We start from the raw sequence: 23,402 nt of genomic DNA on the forward strand, positions 1-23,402 counted from the left end.
AAAATGACCCAAAGTTTTTTTGAAAGTGAAATATCCCTTTAAAGTTCTCAAATGTATAAAAATCTTTTGAAAATAGCAGATCTACAAGCTCACATTGTGATCTACAAGCTCACATTGTGAGCTTGTAGATCGGCTATTTTCAAATGGCCGAAATATGGCTGAAGTGGTTAATGCATGTTTTGTAATAATAATCAAAAGCTACAAAGTAACTAGTAACTAAAGTTTTCAAATAATTGTAGTGGAGTAAAAGTACAATATTTGAGATGTAGTGGAGTAGAAGTAAAAGTACTGAAAATCGGAAATACTCCACTAAAGTAAAAATACCTAGAAATTGTACTTAAGTACAGTACTTGAGTAAATGTACTTAGTTACTTTACGCCACTTTTACAGAGCTGAGAGGGTGGTGATACGTTGTGTGGCAAACAGATTACCTACAGTATGGCTCTATTCATGAATGGGCTAGACACCCCTATACATTATATATATATCAATACTCAGCTCTCCCATGGAGAAGCATGTATTATTTATCTTCCTTGAATGAAGACTTACACTCCGCATTTGCATTAGAAGGTACTAATATATTTTTTTTACCAATATTCTGCATACTGTTTCCAATCACATTCTGATCTGTGAGCCAATCTGCCAGTGGTGGAAAAAGTACTCAAATGTTTTACTTAAGTAAAAGTATCAATACTGCTAAATGGAAATACTAATAGTAAAAGTCCGGAATTCAAAATGTACTTGAGTAAAAGCAAAAAAAGTATTGGCATCAAAATGTACTTAAAGTACCAAAAGTAAAAGTACTCATTATGCAAAATGTCCCAAGCTCTCAGTTGTGGTTTCTTTTTCTTTAGTGCCTTCTCTTGCTTGCTCGTTCAGTTTCTACAGTCAACGATTGATTGATTGATTGATTGATTGATTGATTGATTGATTGATTGATTGATTGATTGATTGATTAATTGATTGAATACTTTATCAACGGTTTGCAATGATTGTTAAAAGGATAATACGAAAAGCCCTAGTGGCTTGTTTCCATTGTGTTCCTGTGTATTCAATTCATTAAGAAATGGGTATCAGAATTCAAATCCTTGACAGATTGTTGTGTTTGATTGAGATCCTCTCCAACCATTCACTGCCGGCAATGATCTGATCACAAGCAACTTGCATCCACTGTCCCCGTGTTCTCATGATGGCACTTTTTATGGTGCCCTGCTAGAGGATTCTGGGCAGTTAGATCAGACTTCATTCATAAGTGCTACAATAAAACGGGTCAGCCTTGAGACACAGGACTTCTTGCAGTGGGCAGGCCTGACATAATACTGTGTATCTGGTGAGCACATTGCCATGCCCTCATCAATCAGTTAAGGAGCCCCAATGATGATCAAGGGTGTAATTGGCTCATTAGCTAATTGGGGATTTATGAATGAACAAAATTGTAAAACGAGCACTAATGACATGTGCTGCCTTGTTAAGAAAGACAACGTCCCCCACTCATTATCCAGGGTTTCAGTCTTTTCCAAGGGTGATGCTCTCATTTTCCATTAAAGCCCAAATTCATATACACAGCTACAGCAGGGGTCCTGTGTACCCCTCGTCGGCTCCTCATTTGCATGAATTTGCATTCTGCACAGACAGTAACATCAGAATTAACATCTAGTCCACGGCCTTAGTGGGTGAAAGCCGCTGTTTAGGTGAACCGGAATTGCGCTGACTAGAGTGTACTTGTACTCTATAAATACACTTTAGAAAACTACCGTTGACTTATTAATGAAGTAACAGAACACAGAGTCATTGTGTGTGTGCGTGCTTGGTGCGTGCGTGCGTACGTACGTATATGCGTGTGTGCATAAATACATTTATTTCGATTTATTACTGGCTTTATCTACTGTACCTATAGGCGAATGTAGAGAGAGGGTAGACATGCGAGACAGGATTCAGAATGCTCACAAGGAGCATGTGGTCAGTGCAACTGGTTGAGCCACCAGGCATCCCTAGAGTTATGTATTTTGTGATTATGCTACATGAATGAGTGCATGTAATCATAATGCCCACTGTGGCAACTATCTTTGATGAAACGTTTTGTATTGCTGTTGTAATGCTCATGGTTACCCTACCTTTAACTATGGATTATTCTCTTGGAAACATGTAATGTCATGCTACTGTCAAGTTTTCTTGCACATACATAGCCCATGCATTTCCATTTTAATGCAAGCCTACATTTACAGTACCTATAGATATACGTAGCTGCAGGCCACCCTCTATTCTATTTCTGTACCACACCTTTGCTCCTTGAATGCTTGAATGCTTGAAAAACAGGAGACTGCTGAAGGAGTGCTCCTGCAAGCTTGCTGGTTCTCTGCCAGGGCCTCAACCTTTCTCATAAACACACAGGGGAGGAATTGGGGATTCCTCAACATCCCATCTCGCAGCAGATACTGTATGTCACTTCAAAATGCATAACCAGTTGGCACACCGCAATTGGACACTGCGTTCATGATTTGAGGCATTTTGTTCAAAACGGGCCACTTCTGCAAACTTAGCCAATGCATGAAATTGGGATAAAATCTGAAAGAGTAATATAAAAAAACGTGTTCTACCTGGTGGCGCTTTAAAAGGCAGATGTGAAAAATGCAGGGCAATAGTTTTTCCTTGGCTTCTAGGGAGTGCACATACAAAGTTTTACGCAGATCAGTGCAGTTATAGGTAAAAACCCAAATCGGCCTGTTATAGCGCCACCATGAGGCTGATTTGAAAATGTTCAAGTGTCATTTCTTCCTCGGCCTAGTGGGAATGTGCGTGCAAGATTTCACGGAAATCGCACGCTGCGTTGATTATTTGAGGCATTTCGTTCAAAATGGAGCACTCCTGCAAACTTTGGAAGCCAATCTTAGCCAATCAGGATGGAATATGAAAAATCTGAAAGAGCCTTTTGTTAAATGACTATTAGCTACTGTGTACCGATTTGCGTTTCTGGTTAGTAGATCTGGGTGGCAACGACTGTGCCTGTTTTTTTTTCACCTCCCCAGCTGCTGGAGTTTTAGGGTGTCATTCATTTGTGCCTGCAGGGAGCCCTGGAGTACAAGCATAATGTCTGGCCAAAGCCAGTTTGTAAACAACGTTGCTGTTGTTTACCTTGAGAGTGTGGCCACGGCTACACATGACATGTGGCAGGCTCGGTCAGTAGCTCAGTCAGAAAAGCTATAGCCTTTAAATTACAAGATTCTGGGTTCGATCCCCATATGAGTAGCACAGCTAATAGCGATGTACTGTAGTGTACAGTATGGCTAAAGCTGTGTTATAATAAGTGTTTACTGGTGCTTCAGCAGAGCAGTAAAGTTGAGGAGGTTATTTTCAAGTATGCATTATGTGAGGTCCTGCATGCACTAGGCTGTCAATTAAAGAAGAAGCAATTTATTTGGCTGTACATCACAAGCCAAGACCACAAGCTAAGGCCAGCTAGATTGGAGGCTTTCATTTGGCCCTAGTGCTCTCTCCCTCTTACGAGCTTGTATCAGTCCTCATTTGGATGCGTCTCCAAAGCATTTGATAAGGAAAGGAGGGCATGGCCAATCACAGACTGTGAATGACAAACTGGCTTTGACCAGACATTATGCTGGTACTACCAGCTCCCTGCAGACACAAATGAATGACACACTAAAACTCTAGCAGCTGGGGAGGTGGGGAAAAAAACAGGCACAGTCGTTGCCACCCAGATCTACTAATCAGAGAATTATTGAGTAGCACATAAAAAGAGCGCATTCACTTTTAAAGATAATGTTTCTGCGATGTTTTGCCTTATTAGACAGTGTCGCGAGAGGAAACTGAAGTCCGAATAAGGTAGAAATGTAAGACATGAGATTACAAAAAAACCTCAAGGGAGCCTTCAGAACCAGAAAGTTGGGAAACTGCCATTTCAACTGAATGCCAAGGCTGTCATGGCATTCCCTGATGAAAACTAGGAGAGATATGACTAGAGATTAGTTGGCAAATCCTCCACAGTCACAATTCTGGCTAATAAACTACAGTATATGAGTGCCAAGTCAGAAGAATACAGTTTTTGGCTTGAGTTATGGTACTTTCTTCCATCTTGACACTTTACTAATCAATGCCATATCAATTTGGTGAAACTTTCCTCATCAATGCCATACTGGAAATAAGTGACAAAACTAGAATAAAAAACTGCATTTTGAATTGCATTTTTTGATAGGGAAGATGCAAACCAACATAGTTCCACTACAGAGAATGAACCTGATGTGCTGCACAGATATTTTATTGCTATTGCTCATTTTCAACTTTTGTCCCTTGTCAGTTACTTTTCAGGATTCAAATTGAAGAATAGCAACCACGTTTCGAGCTTGTGGATCTGCTACTTTTGATGCTTTTGTGTGACACTGTAGTATGATCAAGCAGTACCGCGGGAAGTAGGGGTGCTGGGGGTGCGGCCTCCCCCCAGGTACCAAAACATTTTTTTATTTTTTTTGATAATAAATCGGTAAAATCAGGCAAAAATAAGAATTAAATAACATAACTCTAACCTAACCCTAAAACCGAAATAAATAAACCAAAAACTGGGGGAAAAACGTACCCAATCCGCCCAGAACCGCGCGCGCGGGGGGTCCTCATGCACGCGCGCGCCCTAACCTAAAAGGTCTTCCCGCGGCTATGTGATCAAGTAAGGCATACATTTACGAAAAAACACAAAAGGTTAGAATATGGAGAAAATAGGTTTCTGCCCGACAGAAACGATATACAATGGAATTAAAATCAATATAAAACCACAATACACTAGAGATACCTCGCTACCGAAATAAAAAATAAAACACTACAGTGTCTGAAGGAAGCCAAACAAAAATACGTTTTACTCTTATATGCACCTGTAAACAAGATATTCACAGACACACCAGTCTATATATACCATATACTGTACATACCAGTCCACGTATGAACAGTGAGCAAGGAAAGACTGCTTTCATTAGGCTCCACACAAATGGAACAAACTTCAGGGCTCTCTGAAACTGGTCGGATTGGTCTCGATAGAGACTTTTAGGGTGCTTCTTGAGGACGCACTACATAGTGACTGCACCTGTTTCATGTAACCCTACAGTATATGTATTTGCATCTGTGACGTTCTAATGTGGTTCAAATGTTTGTTATTGTTTCTCATTATACAGTATGTATTGTGTTTTCATGCTGTGATCAGAATGTCCTTGAAAAAGAGAGCTTGCTCTCAAGCTCCCTGAATAAATTAAGGAAAAAGAAAGAAAGAATATTACAATAAAGAAGAACCTACAGTTATAAAATACAGTTCAAATATGTAATACCCATGATCACAACAACATTTTGATCAAAATAATGAAAAAATATATATATTTAAATAATAAATAAATAATGTATAAAAACATAGCTGATAATCGGTACAGCTTTGGTTTGCTTTTAGCCGGCCAGCCACCCGCCTACCAGTGACATCATCATTAGGCAGGTTTTCTTTTTCAAACAAGATTTAAAAAATGTTACTTCCATTTTTATAAATGGCTTCAGGGAATCCATGCAAGTTTTTGCCAGATATATAAGAAGAACCAGACAGGAGGAGGGGAAGAGCCAGCATGAGCGTGGCCTGCCAATATGACCGATGCCAATGGAATGGATGATAAAGCATATTCATTGCATTGGCAGGGAGCGTAAGCACTAATTCAACAGATTCGACAACATTTAATGTGGTTGAATCAATGGCAAAACCTTATATTCTTCACTTCATCACTGTTAATCCTGATTTAACATTGCCAGTGTGAGTGAGCTCCAGGCAACTGAGCTGAACTTTAGTTTAACTGTGATAATTTGTATCTGGCTGTGTGAATCAGCCTCTTCTTTTTTTGGACATAATTTGTCCAGTTTCTAAGCATAATGAGTGCTCATCTTCACCTTGTCAGTGGAATTACGTTGCTAGGGAACAGCTTGGGTCCAAGATCATTTCCTGTCAGCGATTGACAATGATATTTCAGTTCAGTTCAGTTTTCTTTTATTTTCGGACAAATAACATAAGTAGTGAAGTACATTTCACAAATCGCCATCAATGTCCAAGAGTCCAAAAAAAGGGCGAGGGAGAAGCACTAGGCTTGTCGGGCCCGACCCTGGAGAGACTGACAGGAGTTATAAGCCTTGGCCTCATTTGTGCTTGAGTGGAATAAAACATGAAAGACAAAACACAACGCCAACCCCCTGCCCCCCCCCCCCCCCCCTTGCGTTTGCTCACTGCATCAAGCATGCAACTAGATCACGATGCTAATGAGTGGCTTGTCTTTTCCTCCCCTGCCCTCGTCTTTATTCTTTATAAATATTAGTTTGGATGAAGGATTTGCATTCACGCCACGCACGCGTGCGCTGGTACGTGACAAGTTCATTTCAGCGGCTGCTGACATGTGGCAGACTGCATGATATGCCAACTTCAATGCCTACTTTACTGTACCTCTACTTCGTTGCAAGTGATTTTGTTTGGGCAAAGGATTTGCATGAACTCATACCCGCAAGCATGCGGATACATGATGAGTTAATTTCAGCAGCTGCTGAGTCTGACACGCGGCAGACTGCATAATGCCAACATGCATTGCGGTCGGCATCCGAGTGAGTCAGAGCTAGAAAGAGGACTTCAACTCTTCTAGTAGAACTAACTGAAAGGAGAGATAATGAAAAAGTGAGATGATGATAGAGTTGTATCCCCGTAGGTATAGCGCTGTTTAGCGCCTTATGCTTCATCCTTATAGCCGGTGCAGAAGGGAGAAAAAAGACAACGAAGGAGGGGGAAATACTAAAATGGCGCTCTGGGACAGGGACAAGGAGAGTGATTCCTCTGGAAGTGCATTGCAAATGACAACCTCTGGGACTGCTTAGTTTGATGCCCAAATCAATTAAAGTGGCGTATGGAGCTTATTATAATATCGATTAAGACCGGGAAAGCATCTGTCATTTTAGATGTTAACCACTTTAACCATAGTCTTATACTTTGGCTATTCAAAAATAGCAGATCTACAAGCTCGTAGCGCGGCACCGAGTGCCACGCTACGAGCTTGTAGATCTGCTATTTTGAAAAATCTTGAAAATTTGTGCAAATCTTTGAATATATATTTTTCAAAGCGAACATTTGTAACTCAAATCTTTGCTTCTGGGGGACTCTACAAATGTCTTCTAAAGCCTAACAGTTTTTTGAAAAAACTTAAGTTTCTATAAACAGTGGTTCTCAAACTGTATGTATTTGGCCGCGGACCCCCATCTCAAAATGTTTTGTTCCAGGGACTCCCGGAAGCAAAGATTTGAGTTAAAAATGTTTAAAAATATATGTATATTCAAAGATTTGCACAAAAGATGGGCGTCGGCGGCCAAATACATAACATTTTGGGGGTCCTTGACATGAAAAAGTTTGAGAACGACTGATATTAAAGCAACATAAGTTAAAGAAAGAAAAAAACACATTTTTACGATTTTTCAAAAATAGCAGAGATCTACAAGCGCGGCACTCGGTGCCGCGCTATGAGCTTGTATATCTGCTATTTTTGAATAGCCAAAGTATAAAATAATGGTTAAAGTGGTCACACAGATGCGTTCCCGGTTTTAATGGGTTAAAGTGGAGGACAGTAAAGCAGGTATAGGCCCCTATACACCGGTGACAGAGCAGCGGTGCCAAATACAGCAGTTGTCTTCATTCATCTACAGTGGGGTAGGAGTGGCATTTTAGAGCTTAATCTAAATGCAAATTCCATGTAAGTGGCCTTATGATACATGGGTTCTGGGTCATTGCCTAACCCGATCGAATCGATCAGCTCACCGGCTTTATTAGCTTACGACTTGGTAATTGAGTCACCAATCTTTTTCCCAGCAGTAACTAAAAAAGAAAGTGTCAGAGACCTCTCAGGCTCGGGCTCTCACGGGGACAAAGTAGCCTAACAAGATTGCAGTGAGAGAGCGGCACGATAATAAAAGAAAATGGTGGACTTTCTGCTGTCGATCAAAATGTTAAAATGAAAATGAATAAGCCGTCACTAGATGTGATACATTTAATATTAACCCATTAAGACCTGAGGCCGATAAAAAAAATGGTTTCTAAATCCTAAAGCTCCTTACACACCAGGGCGATTTTTTTCATGCGAATAATACGTTTTTTTTTGTAAACCTTATAAAGTCAATGCAAGCTTACATGGAGCGAAAAAGCGAAGCGAAAAAGCGTCTTTTAATTATTCGGAACAAGTCTGAATTTTGCGTATATTCGCATATTCACCGGTGTGTAATGACCTTAACGCTTTAAAAAATATCTATATATTCAAAGATTTGCACACATTTTCACGATTTGACAAAAAATAGCAGATCTACAAGCTCGTAGCGCGGCACTCGGTGCCGCGCTACGAGCTTGTATATCTGCTATTTTTGAATAGCCAAAGAAATCTAAAAATGACACAGATGCGTTCCCGGTCTTTATGGGTTAATGCAAATAATTCAATAAATGTTGGCACGCTCACTCTACTATTCTTCATTCTTTGTTGCGACAAAATGATAGCAAAACATGCTGATAGTTTTCACAAGGTAATTAGATGCCATGTACCTTTTCTCATCCAATTAGGTCAGAGACGACAGATAATGAGGCTGGCTTTGCATTGTGCCAGTAATTTGACAGCTAAATCCCAAATGTTTGGTCCTTAAGTGTTCCATAAATGTTTTGAATGTTCCTAGTGTTTCCTCGTTTCATTATTGTCTTCAAGTGGTAATATACATGAACTGCCTTATTTTCTACTTGACTTGACTGGTGGGCGGCACATGCAACAAACTGGAATGAAATGTGATGCTGTTACTGTGTCCAGCACCAGCAATGAACTGGATGTGCGCAACCCACGGTTCTGAACTAGTAGACAAAAATGGCACCATATTATGAGCATTAGTGAGGCCCAATTATATGAAGATAGGTTGAAAATGGGTGAAGTCGTCCTTTAGGTACCTTTTTTGAGTATCTGTACATTACTTTTTGGATACTTATGCTACATTTCAAAGACAAATCAAAGACAAATATTGTACATTTGACTCAACTACATTTCTGGGAATGGAAAAAGAAGACCTACATTATTAAGTACATACACTACTATTTGAAATATACCGGTAGTGAATATGGCCGATCTACAAGCTCTTAAAGCACTTGCACGGAGAGCACGGTTAGCAAGTGTTTCTGTTGTGTCTGCTTGAAGGATGGGTAGGCATCATGAAGGAGGCTTGTCTGTACTTAGGTCTGGGCATGCATAAACATGGAGGCCGTCATTTCATTCAAGGTGGTTACTCTTTTAATTTTATGTATAGCTATGAACGCCCACCCCTTAAGCATAGTAAAAAAAAGTTTTCAAAAGCATAACATGTAGGGCCTGGGCACACACCTGGAGAAAACAAGCACAGTATGACAGACAGACAGACACACACACTTTATGCAGGAGTCTGTCTTAAAATGTTCAATTGTGAACGCTACAATTACATCTCTCTCTCTCTCTCTCTCTCTCTCTCTCTCTCTCTCTCTCTCTCTCTCTCTCTCTCTCTCTCTCTCTCTCTCTCTCTCTCTCTCTCTCTCTCTCTCTCTGTAAAGGAAACGTGTTTGTGGTGAGTCTGGCGTTTGCTGACCTGGTAGTGGCATTCTACCCTTACCCATTGGTGCTGTATGCCATTTTCCATGACGGCTGGTCCCTAGGTGAAACCCAGTGCAAGGTGTGTAACTGTATGACTAAAATATTTACTGTATCTATATGATCCATGCTGTGATCAATTTAGTTTGACCTCTTTCTTTCTTTCTTTCTTTCTTTCTTTCTTTCTTTCTTTCTTTCTTTCTTTCTTTCTTTCTTTCTTTGTCTCTGTCTCAGGTCAGTGGCTTCTTGATGGGCCTGAGCGTCATCGGTTCCATATTCAACATCACCGGCATCGCCATCAACCGCTACTGCTACATCTGCCACAGCTTCGCCTACGACAAGCTCTACAGCTTCCGCAACACGCTGCTGCTGGTGGCGCTCATCTGGGTGCTGACCGTGGTGGCCATCGTGCCCAACTTCTTCGTGGGCTCGCTGCAGTACGACCCGCGCATCTACTCGTGCACTTTCGACCAGGCCGTGAGCACGTCCTACACCATCACCGTGGTGGTCATTCACTTTTTCGTGCCCATCGCCGTGGTCACCTTCTGCTACCTGCGCATCTGGATCCTCGTGATCCAGGTGCGGCGCAAGGTGAAGTCGGAGATGCGGCCGCGCATCAAGCCCAGCGACATGCGGAACTTCATCACCATGTTCGTGGTGTTCGTGCTGTTCGCCCTCTGCTGGGCGCCGCTCAACTTCATCGGCCTGGCGGTGGCCATCAACCCCGGGGCGGTGGTGCCGCGCCTGCCCGAGTGGCTCTTCGTGGTCAGTTACTTCATGGCGTACTTCAACAGTTGCCTTAACGCCATCATTTATGGCCTGCTGAACCAGAACTTCCGCAAGGAGTACAAGCGGATTGTCACGTCCATATGGATGCCCCGCCGCTTCTTCCAGGAGACGTCGCGGGGCGGGACGGAGGCCATGAGGAGCAAGCCGTCGCCGGGCATCAACAACAATGACCAGGTGAACGGAGAGGGAGAGACGTTGTGATGGACCCCCTGACCGACACAAACACGCACGCACGCACAAACATACACACATACACATACACGCGCACACACACACACACACACACACACACACACACACACACACACACACACACACACACACACACACACACACACACACACACACACACACACACACACACACACACACACACACACACACACACACACACACGTGGTGGAAACAGTACTCAAATGTTTTACTTAAGTAAAAGTGACAATACTGCAATGTAGAAGTACTCTGTTGCAAGTAAAAGTCCGGAATTCCAAATCTACTAGTAAAAGTACAAAAAAAAGTACAAAAGTATTGGCACCAAAATGTACTTAAAGTACCAAAAGTAAAAGTTAGTTACTTTACACCACTGAACACACACACACACACACACACACACACACACACACACACACACACACACACACACACACACACACACACACACACACACACACACACACACACACACACACACACACACACACACACACACACACACACACACACACAGTACTCCTTGTTATTCCTCATCATTCACAGCGCCGCCCCCGTCGGCCTCCCAGCCTTGTTTCAGCAGTGGAGTGGTGTCTGTACTCCATCTCTTACTCAGTGACTACACAGCTCCACTGTGCCGAAGAGAGAGAGAGAGAGAGAGAGAGAGAGAGAGAGAGAGAGAGAGAGAGAGAGAGAGAGAGAGAGAGAGAGAGAGAGAGAGAGACGGTGGGGAGTGAAGCACACAGGACAAAGTTCTCTGTTAACCCCATTAAGACCGGGAACGCATCTCTGTCATTTATTGATTTCTTTGGCTATTCAGATCGCAGAATAGCAGATCTACAAGCTCATAGCGCGGCACTCGGTGCCGCGCTATGAGCTTGTATATCTGCTATTTTTTAATAGCTAAAGTAATCTAAAATTACGAAATTTTACTGGATTTTACTGTGTAGAGAGAGAGAGAGAGAAAGGGAAGAGGGGGACAAAAGAGAAAAGTGTGGCGATTGAGATTGTTTAATGACTTTATTCACAATTTTGAAGAAGAGTGCCATTCATAAAGCATATATATATATTCTCTAACTTATTATGTATCATAGTATGTACACCTCAGGGTGCCTGCCTCCTCTGCTGCTTGGGCAATATACGTTTGAAAGCGGAGGCGCCAAGGGCCCCATTTTTGCCGGTGCCTAACCCATTATCCCTACACTTCTTTGCCATTTTTACTATTTTTTTAAAGGTTCGATGACATTCATTTACATTTTTTTATTTTTAATGTTTTTTGGGGGGTTTTATTACCTCAATTACACCCTTTTTTTTTAAACTTTGAACATTCAGTGGATTTTCTGTGGTCTGTTTTTTTTTAAATAATTAGGCTGAAAAGTAATCTGGGATTGGCCCCTTGACTTTGATGTCATAGTCACTTAATCCTACCCCCTCTCCTCCCCGCCCCTCCCCTCCGCTATCCTATCCTTTGCGGGGGTGGAGCAGAGGCGATGATTGACATGCAAAATCCCTCAACAGCGACACCCGCAGACATTGCAACTGAAAAACACCTGCAATGGCTCACTGGAGTGGAATTTTCTGTTAAAACTTTTTATACGCGTTTGAAGGACCATGACAAAGACTTTTAATGTGTTGTAAAACTGAATGTCATGAAACCTTTAAAAATATTTTCAAATAGTTCAACTAGCCGATCTACATCGACACGTTGTGAGCTTGTAGATTGGCTATTTGAACTATTTGAAAATGTTTTTAAAAATAGCATAAACTGGCAAAGAAGTTTAGGGATAATGGGTAAGGCACTGGGAGAAACGAGGGCCCAAAGAGTTTATTTGCTTATATTTTTACACCATGGATTTCATGTCGTTGCTCTGGAAAGTACTTGTCACTTTCATTATCCTCATGGTTTTATCTGTACTGTACTTGTATTTGGCACGGCCAAATTCTCATAAGGGTATATACTGTACTGTACAGTGGTGTACAATGTTGATTACTGTGTCTTTTCATTTTTACCAAAAAGAAACTCCATCTATTTTCTCATGCCTTTTTTAAATGACCGAAATAGGTTAGTGTACCACAAATTGATAAATGCCTCAAACTCTCAATGGGCATTTTTCCATGGTTTGTCAAAGGTGCCTAATTCTTTTGCATATCGCCTCAAAATGAAGATTTTGCCAAAAAATATAACAAACAAACCATGCTAACAGGAAAAATTATGGTAGGGTTGTATCTCTGTAGTCTCAGATCATTATGTTATATAGGCTACACATCAGCAGATTGGGTGGTTTCAGTGGACACACAAAGGCGGTGTTCTAACACCATCACACACAAACAATCATCAAGTGGTTATTATGTTTAGGCAGTGGTGGAAAAAGTACTCACATTTTCTACTTAAGTAAAAGTATCAATACTGCAGTGTAGAAATACTCTGTTACAAGTAAAAGTACGGTAATCAAAATTTACTTGGGTAAAAGTACAAAAGTGTTGGTATCAAAATGTAATTAAAGTACCAAAAGTAAAAGTACTCATCATGCAGAATGTCCCATTTCACACGTTCAAAATGTATACAAATCTTTAGAAAATAGCAGATCTACAAGGTCACAATGTGTCGCATATATTCGCGACGCATTGTGAGCTTGTAGATCGGCTATTTTCAAATGGTCGAAATGTATATAGGGCTGAAGTGGGTAATGCATGTTTTGTGATAATAATCTAAATCTTCAAAGTAACTAGTGACTAAAGCTGTCAAATAATTGTAGTGGAGTAAAAGTACTATATTTGCCTCGGAGATCTAATGGAGTAGAAGTAAAAGTATCGAAAATGGGAAATACTCCAGTAAAGTAAAAAAAATAATCCTCAAAAGTGTACTTAAGTACAGTACTTGAGTAAATGTTAAAATTAGTTACTTTACACCACTGCGTTTAGGCACTTAACCACTTGAACCTCAGCATCCGTATTCTGGGAAAAACCTGTGCAGAAAATAGCAGCTATCAGCACGATCTGCTTTTTTCTGTGACGATATTTAATGTAGAGCAAAAAAACAAAAGATCCACTAGTATTGAGCCCTGAGGGACTCCGCTCAACAACTTATGGGGTACTGTGGTGTCACGAAGCATAAACCCCAATATAAGCACAATTCAGCAGTCTAAAGTCGGCCAACAGTGTTCTTATGCAGTTTACAGGTTTCAAATGTACTTCTTAGTAATGATGAGAATCAAACAACCACTTCCTCTATGCATTTTACACTTCATATCATGACAACGAACAAAACATAATCAATTCTACACGTGAACAAAATACTGTTTTCTATGAAGTAACTTAGTAAACTTTTAACTTAGTAAAAACAAAAAAAAAGAACTGTGTGAATCAGTTCACACGGCTTGTGATTCTGGTTCTGAGAATGGAAACGAATGTGCATGAGCTTTTATTTATTTGATTGCTTTATTTGATCTATTTCTAAAATTCCCTATCGGTTTTGCTTTGATGTTTTTTTCTCTTTTTTTTTTTTCTTCTTTTTTTGATGAGGTCTCTTATGATAACTGTTTGAAATGTGCTGCTGAAATGATAAGGAAGATGATGATGATTATGAGTGGGTGAGGGAGTTGATGATGCTGCTTATTGGGTGACTCTGCCTGTGGGAAATCTATGGAAGACACGGTTATGGATCCTTTCTTTTTCTAAGTGGGAAAAAAATTGAAGTGAGATATGTTGTATTTATTGCTGTGACTTAAATTTAATATCGCGGAGGATACGATTTCAAAAAGATTGTCATTGTAAAAGAAAAAAAGATTCAATGTTAATAAAAAAACATACTTTTTTAATTTTGTACTTTTATTTGATGTCGCTGTCTCAAGGATGCATTAGTCATATATAAAAGCTCTACTGAATACATTTGGTTCTGTATTATGTATTATATTGACCACATGATCCCTAGCATCTCTATTCTGGGCATGTCATATTCTGTGAATATTCAGCAAAAACAAGAGAACGTTTGGTGAAAATATGAACTGTTCAATATTAGTTCTAGCACAGTGTCGCGCTATGAGCTTGTAGATCTGCTATTTTAGAAAATTTGTGCAGAGGGGAAAAAGGACAGTGCCAAATACAGACACACAGTCATATAGGGTTTAAGTGGTTAATACTAGGATCACCAATACAGTCAGTATTACATGCATACATGCATTCCAGTTACCTTGTGGTCAAAAGAGCATTAGGTCAGACTCAGACAGGGTGTGTTTTAGCAGTTTGGGGAGGGGGGGGGTCTCGCCCCCTGGAGGAATGGAGGTAGGTCGGCGGGACATAAGCCAAATCCCAACATTAAGATTTCTGCCTCCTCGCCTCCTCTGCCTCCTCTGTCCTCCAGCATGGCGATGTTACGGTGAAAATTGGTAACCGGTAAGTCGGTTTTCTCGGTTTAAAATCTAACCGGCCCAATGGGGATGGGGATGATCCAGTATGAACCAATAGCCAAAGAGGCCACACCCCCATCTCAGGAAACGGCTGCACTGAGAGACTGAATAATGGAGGGAAACGAAATGAAAAATATAGCTGCAAACAGCGATAAACGGGGCCATGGCATGATAGGCAAAAAGCGATATGGAACAATAGCACAATAAGACGTAGAAACAGAATAGATTTAACTTGAGACAAAGCAGCCTATGCAACTAACAAATGAGCATTCTCAATAGCTGAGGGATGGTGGCTAAGGATCTTACTCATGGACACCTCAACCCATGGCCATAGACAGAAATCGAACTCTCAACCTTCGGACTCACAGGCTGTCACAGTAGTGATTGAGCTAAGGCTTCATCCAGCCTGATGGTGTCTGTTGAAGATTATAGACTCTTGCCTTCTGCCATGAACCGAGCCCCTGTTTCACTAACAATAAGATCAGTTGTTCACAAACCATTTACCAATAGAGAAATGTGATGTCTCCTCGGTAGCAAAACTAGTGAAAGTAGCCGATCTACAAGCTCACAAAGCATTGCTATCCAAAAAGTTGTGAGATTGTAGATCGGCTATTTTCACAATGAAGTATGTCATACATTGAAAATAACTACTCTCAAATAAGCATTTCATGTTATCTTTAACAATTGCACATGTATTCATTGATACAGCCATGTTGTGTGGAATGCAATTGAAATGAAGTCTGCATGAGGTGGGACTTGAACCGGCAACTCTGTGGTTGCAAGGCAGATGGTTAAGCAATCAGCCATTGGACCAACAGACCTGAACCGGTGAAAAAGGAGCTCAAACAGATGACAGTTTCAAGCAAATTGCTCAAAAATCCTGTGTTTAAGTGTTTTTCAAACTGATAGACAGACAGACAGACAGACAGACAGACAGACAGACAGACAAAGTGATAGAGAAAGACAGACAGACAGACAGACAGACAGACAAAGTGATAGAGAAAGATAGACAGACAGACAGACAGACAAAATGATAGAGAAAGATAGACAGACAGACAGACAGACAAAGTGATAGAGAAAGACAGACAGACAGACAGACAGACAAAGTGATATAGAAATTGTATGTCTCCTCGGGAACCGAAACTAGTGAAAGTAGCCGATCTACAAGCTCAGAAACACGTTGCTATCTGAAAAGTTGTGGGATTGTAGATCGGCTATTTTCACAATGAAGTATGTCATACATTGTAAAAAAAATACTCAGAGCATTTAATGTTATCTTTAACAATTGCACATGCATTAATTGATGCAGTCATGTTTTGTGCAATGCAATTGAAAAGTAGCCTGCCTGAGGTGAGGTTTGAACCGGCGACATTGTGCTCAAGACACAGATGTTTTAGAAACCAGGCTATTGGACCAACAGGCCTAAACTGGTGAAAAAGAGGTCAAACAGATGACACAGTTTCACGCAAATTGCTTAGAAATCCTGGGTTTAAGTGTTTTGACTGCTCAATATGGCGGAAAATCAATAGTGATTAAGTTATGGCTTCATCCAGCCTGATGGTGCTTGTTGAAGATCATAGACTCATGCCTTCTGCCATGAACCGAGCCCCTGTTTCACAAACACTAAGATCAGTGGCTCACAAAGCATTTACCAATAGAAAAATGGCTCAAAAGCTCACAAAGCGTTGCTTTCCAAAAAGTTGTGAGATTGTAGATCGGCTATTTTCACAATGAAGTACATTGAAAATATGTACTCTCAAATAAGCATTTCATGTTATCTTTAACAATTGCAAAGGCATGAATTGAAACAGTCATGTTGTGTGCAATGCAATTTAAATAAAGTCTGCATGAGGTGAGGCTTGAACCGGTGACCATATGTTTACAAGGCAGATGCTGTAGGGAGAAGCCATTGGACCAACAGACCTGAAGTGGTGAAAAAGGAGATGACACAGATGACAAAGTTTCACGCAAATTGCTAAAAAATCCTGGGTTTAAGTGTTTTTCAAACTGCTCAAAATTGCGGACAATCTAAGGGCGGAGCTTACTGGTCAAAGTGATATATGTGTTCCTCATGAGTCAAGGCACATGTGTAAGCAAGTTTCATGGCTGTCGGCCAAACGAGGCATGACTTTTGCCTGTGAGTCAACAAATGTGAGTCTGCATGTATGTGTTAGGGGCAGACGAATAATTTACATAAAACTGCAATATTCATTGGCTCATAAAAGCTTAACGTTTTCACTTAGAAACTAGAAAAAGTGCTCCTCGGAGCACAGGTCTCAGCCAGGTAAGGTAAGTTATTGTGGCCTCCTGGTGGCTCTATAATAAGCCAATGTGAAAAGGGTGCCATTTCTTTTTAGGCCTTGCATGGCAATAGGACACTGCATTCATGATTTGAGGCATTTTGTTCAAAAAAATTGTTTGGCTAAATTAACCTGCTGGTGGCGCTATAACAAGCCAATGTTAAAAGGGTAGCATTTGTTCCTCAACATAGTGTGAATGTGCGTGCAAAGTTTGACCGCAATCGGACGCTGCGTTCATGATTTGCGGCATTTTGTTAAAAACAAGCCACTACTGCAAACGTTAGATGTGAATCTTAGCCAATCAGGATGGAATATGAAAAATGAAACAGATCCGGCTTGATCACATGACTATAGCAATCATGTGTACCGATTTGTGTGAAATTTGGATAAAATCGGAAGGAGTAATATAAATAAATATGTTTTACATAAGTCGGCCTCCTGGTGGCGCTATAAAGGCAGAAGTGAAAAATGCAGGGCAAAGGTTTTTCCTTGACCTCTAGGGAGTGCGCATACAGAGTTTTACACAGATCGGTGCAGTTATAGGTAAAAACACCTCGGCCTAATGCGAATGTGCTCGCAAAATGTCATGGAAATCGTAAGCTGTGTTCATGATTTGAGGCATTTTGTTCAAAATGGAGTACTCCTACAAACTTTGGAAGCCATTTTTAGCCAATCAAGATGGAATATGAAAAATCTGAAAGAGTAGTTTCTATAATGACTATAGAGATACTGTGTACCGATTTGCATGATTTTTGGGCAAAATCTGTAGGAGTACTGTCAAAAAATATGTTTTGCACAAAGCGGCCTCCTGGTGGCGCTATAACAGGTGGCAGAGGTTCTGCCCAACATTTATTTCGGTATAGGTCCAAAGTTCATGTGTAAAAAGTTTTGTGCAGATTGCTCAAAAATCCCAGGAGCAGTTTGATTTTAACTGCTTTTCATATAATTCAAAATGGTGGGAGATCTAAAGGTCAGAGGTCAAAAGTCAGACCGTGAAAGTTGTTAGGCATGAGGAGACGCATGTGTGTATCGAGTTTCATGGCTGTAGGTCAAACATGGCATGAGTTGTACCTGTTCAAAGTTGGCATTTTCAATTGATTGCTATAGCGCCACCCTTTGGCCAATGGTTTTGAGTTTCGGGCCTTGGCCGTTTGGCATAGCCCTCTACCATATTGCCGAGTTTCGTAAAAAGCGTATGCACGGTTAGGCCAGAACTGCGAAAAACGGTGGAAGAATAATAATAGCGAAAGTGTAGAGATGCAATAACGGTCCACGGCCCTTTGGCCATGGACCGTGGAGCACATAAATGTTTCATATAATGTTTTACATATTTCTTAAATAATTTAATTTGATGACTGATGTTAATAGGCTGGCCTCATGAAGTCCACACTGTTATTGGACCTCATGTTGTTTTAACTCAAAGCAGTAAAGCCCCCCCCCCCCCCCCCCCCTCAGTCCAATCAGATGAGTTCATAGGCAGGCTTTCTGTGGTGAAAATAACTAAAAGTGAGTGACAGGTGATTAACTGGTTGCCTCGCAACAACCAAGAAGAAAAGCTCTGCAAGCACTGCTCCGCTTTGTAGACTGCACAAATAGGCACAAAAGGTACCCTGCATTTTGAGCAGACTGCACTACATCCTGTCTGATCGAGGCCTTAGTCTTGTATACCGAAACCATATCATATTGTAACTCTAGTTGTATCATCAGGCTGAGCCCTATAGGCATAGCTCTGCTTTGTGGGGATCAGATCAAGAGGAGTTACAAAGCATAGAGGCTCTCTTGGCTCAATTGGTACTTATGTACATACGCAGGATGTGCTTTTCTATCTTTCTTTCTGGAGAGATATACCTGCACACTGCCACTTGCACGTTCAGGAGAAGTTTTTATTGATACAACAACGTTTCGGTAGTGTAGACCTTCCTCAGGTTTATCTTTCTTTTCATCGCGACTCATTGTGAGCTTGTGGATCGGCTATTTTCAAATGGCTGAAATGTTTAGGGCTGAAAAGTACAACATTTGCCTCTGGGATGTAGTGGAGTAGAAGTAAAAGTACCGAAAATTGGAAATACTACAGTGAAGTAAAAAATCCTCAAAATTGAACTTACAGTAAGTACAGTACTTGAGTAAATGTACTAAGTTACTCTACACCACTGCTTTTCAGACACAAACTTCACTTTTAATCCCCTCACAGCTGCAGTATCACCTCCATCGACCCCTGCTGTTAACAACATGAACCCTAGCGTCCCTATTCTGGGCATTATGTCTTAATAGGTGAACAATCAGCGAAACTATGCGAACATTCGCTGAAAATAGCCGATCAACAAGCTCACAATGTGACGGGTTTAAGTGGCTATTAAATCCCTTCTCTTCATCATCTTCCTTTCTGCCCTCTGCTTTCCTCATCTTCTCACAACCCCATGTTCATTATTTACCCCGTCTGCTTTCAGCTATTGCTCTGTACTTGCCATGCTTCCACTACGACTCAGTAGTTGTTCCGCTTTGTGAGGACTGATGGGAAGTTAATGCATAAAAACTTGCCTCTGTCTGCCCAATTGTATAGTTGAGTGTTGACGGGAGCAGGAGCCATGGGAAAGAACATGCTAGAATATGGATGCCCATCAGTGTTGATTTCGTCGACTAAAACTATGATGAAAAATGTTGGTCGACTACCTTATTTCACTGACGAAAATGAAATAAAAAACTAAGCCATGATGACTAAGACTAAATATATTGACAATTTGGTCAACAAATCAAAAGAAAAAGAAAAATGTAAAGAAAAGAAAAGAAAAGGAGGAAAAGGAAAAAGTCTCTCTCTTAAGGCCTTTGCAGACAGGGTGCGAATTTTTGCACGGAAAAAACGGACAATATTTTTTTTTGAATGAACACATGGTTCTCGATGACCTCTTGCACACCGGCTCCGAATTTACCGTGCGGCGATGCGATGCGGCGATGCGATGCGTTTTTTTCCAATCGAACCCAGTTCGATTTGTGCGTCTTTTCGCATGCGGTAAAAACTGATTGACTAATCGCACCCTGTCTGCAAAGGCCTTTACTGTCGCTTTTGAAAATAAAGCAGAAATGCGGAAAAGATTATCTTAAAAATAGAAGGGAAAAAAAATCACACAAAAAAGGACGCTGATCATTCCAGTTTATGAGATAAGCTCCAGACACACAGAGACACACATAATTATGGTTGAAAATATAATCTCCACCTTCAGCCTGGATATATATATAATAAAAACATACCTTTCACCAAAATAATTCTGGAATTAGCAGGCAGGATATTACTGGAAGACACAGGTATTAACTACGCAAACTTGAGTCACACAGGATTAGTTGATCATTACACATAGCTGAGACCTTTATAATGAAAATCCTCATTAATCTGTTACTTTCCTCTGTGATTAGGATTTCCACGTAAAGGGACTTTGTTTTAGTTTCACACTTATCTTGGGACCTGCAATTAGAGGATTTAATAAGTTATGATGAGCTTCTCTGTCTGAGCTAGATTAGCTGAACCACATTTTGTGACTGCACCTATCAGTCACACAACTTTTTGTCACCGTGAAGGTGAGATATAAAGGCATCGGAAAGGTCCAGTCTTGAGAAAGAAAGAAAGAAAGAAAGAAAGAAAGAAAGAAAGAAAGAAAGAAAGAAAGAAAGAAAGAAAGAAAGTCAATGTACTGGACTGTCAACTATTTGCCTTCTAATATTTCCCACTCTTTCACTTCGTCTGTTCCTTGCACACACGCTCCTCTTTAGACTCAATTAACAATTAGTGTCGCCTGCCAGTGTGGCATGTGTGGATTTAGCTTTTTCAAGTTTATTATTAGAAGATTTAGACATTTTTTACAAGATATCAGAATCTGCATTGGACCCAAAATCTGGTGTTTCATCAACCTAAAGAAGCACTAGGACAGTAGGAGCCAGGAAACAGTAAAACAAAGTTTGTCACGTTAAATTGTAAATAATTAAATAAAAACAAATGAACTAATTATGCCTCTAGCACATTTAAGTGTGGTTTTACATTTCTTCTCCCTCCTGTTTATCTCTGTGCTGCTATAGCAATAAATGCAAATTAACACACTGGTACATTTCCAGGCTGCAGCTAATTAAGATTGCCAAAAAACTGGCACAGTTTACCAGAGTTCAGGCCTCTGCAAATGTAACACTTTAATTTACTTTATTCAGAGATCTGGGAAGCACAACATGTCAAGTCAAAGGCTGTGATTTCACCTTTGAACATTTCATAGTGTGCCAAATGGAATCTGCCAAGTGTGTTTATTTTGACAAGTGACTTGGCTGTAGGATCAAATATTTGGCACTATCAAATTGTTGCTAGATCAACCAATTGTAACATTCCACTAACACAATGCCAGGGTTTCCCTTGATCTAACCTCATGGGCTTTTTCACATTATATTTAAATGCTCTATTAAATGCTAGCAGCGGAGCCTCTGGGGTGGCCGTGGTTAGAGAAGCTGTCTGGGAAAAGGAAGGTTGCAGGTTCGGCCCTCAGCTCGCCCAGTCTATGCGTCTAAGTATCCCTGAGCATCAGCTACAGCAACAGCTCACCTCATGTGCTGAGCAGCCATCTGCTAGGTAAATGCACTAAATAATTTCCCCTCTTCTGGGGACCAGTAAATACTCCATTTCCACTTGCACAATTACTGGGAGATCTCAGTGTGTGAAAGCTGGGAGAGCCCTTCAGGGTTCTTACCCATTTCAAAAGGCGTCCCTCAAGGATCGATTCTGGGCCCTATTCTATTTACCCTATACATAAACAACATTGCTTTGTCTCTAGATGGTTGCCAAGCCCATTTCTATGCAGACGACACCATTATTTATTGTATTGCTGATTCTGTCCAGCTTGCAACCAGAGTCCTGCAACGGGCCGGGTATCCGTCGGTACCCGTCCGCACCCGTCGGCACCCGTCCGGTTTGACGGGTGAAAACGGGTGAAAATTTTACTTTGATAAGATCACGGGTACGGGGACGGGCGGTACTGAACTAATCGCAGGCGGGTATCATTTTATTGTGAAAATCAGAGAGCACTGTTTCCGCCCAAACAACGTCACTTGTGTAACTTAACACAGCACAACAGCATGGAGCATGCTGGTCAGTTATCTTAACTCACAAAAACACATTGAACATTCTGTTAAACCTTCAAATTAAAACTATCTGATGACGTAAACAACGACACATGTGTGCTGCGTAGATGCGCGTTCGGGCGTGGCTTAAGCTCGCTCCTCCGTCTTCACTTGATTTCTGTACAAACCTGACCACTGAATGTAGCGCTGTTGTTGAAGGCTGCTATCTTTTTCAACACACTTTTCAATAGGATTTACATTTTACACGGGTAAACGGGCGGACAACGGGTCGTTTATTTGATGGGCGGGGCGGGTCTGGTTCTTATTTTGAAATAATCACGGGTGACGGGTCGGTCTACGGATCTGAGTATTGACGGGCGGGGCGGGCGCGGGTTCTCAAAATTGGACCCGTGCAGGACTCTGCTTGCAACTGAGAACTTGCAGCTTTCATTTAATGCACTTCAGGACTCACTTATAGAGCTGAAGCTTGTACTTAATGCAGGCAAAACTAAATGTATGTTATTTTCTAGGGCCAGTGAAATTGACTACAATAACTTACGCATTACTACCTCAAATGGATCCAATACAGAAAGGGTTGCTGAATACAAGTACCTTGGAATCTGGTTGATGACAAATTTACATTTACATTTTTTTTTTACAGAAACAGAGCTAGTTTCCTAATGACATGTAGGAAAGGGGTTATTGAAGCAGTCTTTCTTTCTGTGTTGGACTATAGAGATGTCATTTATGGGAATGCTGCTCCTTCTAACCTTATGCCCTTAGCTACAGTTCATCATTCTGCTCTGCAATTTGTATCTGGTGAACATTATAGGACTCATCACTGCATCCTCTATGATAGAGTGGGTTGGCCTTCCTTGACTGACAGGCGAAACAAACGCTGGTACCTGTTTATTTTTTAAGGCAGTTGATGGGACTTTAACACTGTATATTAAATCTCTGCTGGA

At 41.0% G+C, this 23,402-nt stretch overlaps 1 protein-coding gene across 1 annotated transcript in view; it reads left to right on the forward strand.

Annotated features, from left to right (window-relative positions):
* mtnr1ba (melatonin receptor type 1Ba) overlaps nucleotides 1-10,689 on the forward strand; it is a gene marked incomplete at its 5' end in the record, with an annotated part of 71,846 nt that extends 61,157 nt beyond the window's left edge. The window contains 2 exons of the mRNA XM_080429079.1: nucleotides 9,608-9,726; nucleotides 9,879-10,689. Of these exons, the coding sequence (XP_080285205.1) occupies nucleotides 9,608-9,726; nucleotides 9,879-10,634 (875 nt within the window). The 3' untranslated portion in view covers nucleotides 10,635-10,689. The remainder of the gene's footprint in view (nucleotides 1-9,607; nucleotides 9,727-9,878) is intronic.
* Nucleotides 10,690-23,402: the final 12,713 nt, after the last annotated feature.

The sequence above is a fragment of the Gymnoscopelus braueri genome (genome assembly GCF_963280865.1).
Source record: "Gymnoscopelus braueri genome assembly, chromosome: 5".
In the NCBI taxonomy this organism is placed as follows: domain Eukaryota; kingdom Metazoa; phylum Chordata; class Actinopteri; order Myctophiformes; family Myctophidae; genus Gymnoscopelus; species Gymnoscopelus braueri.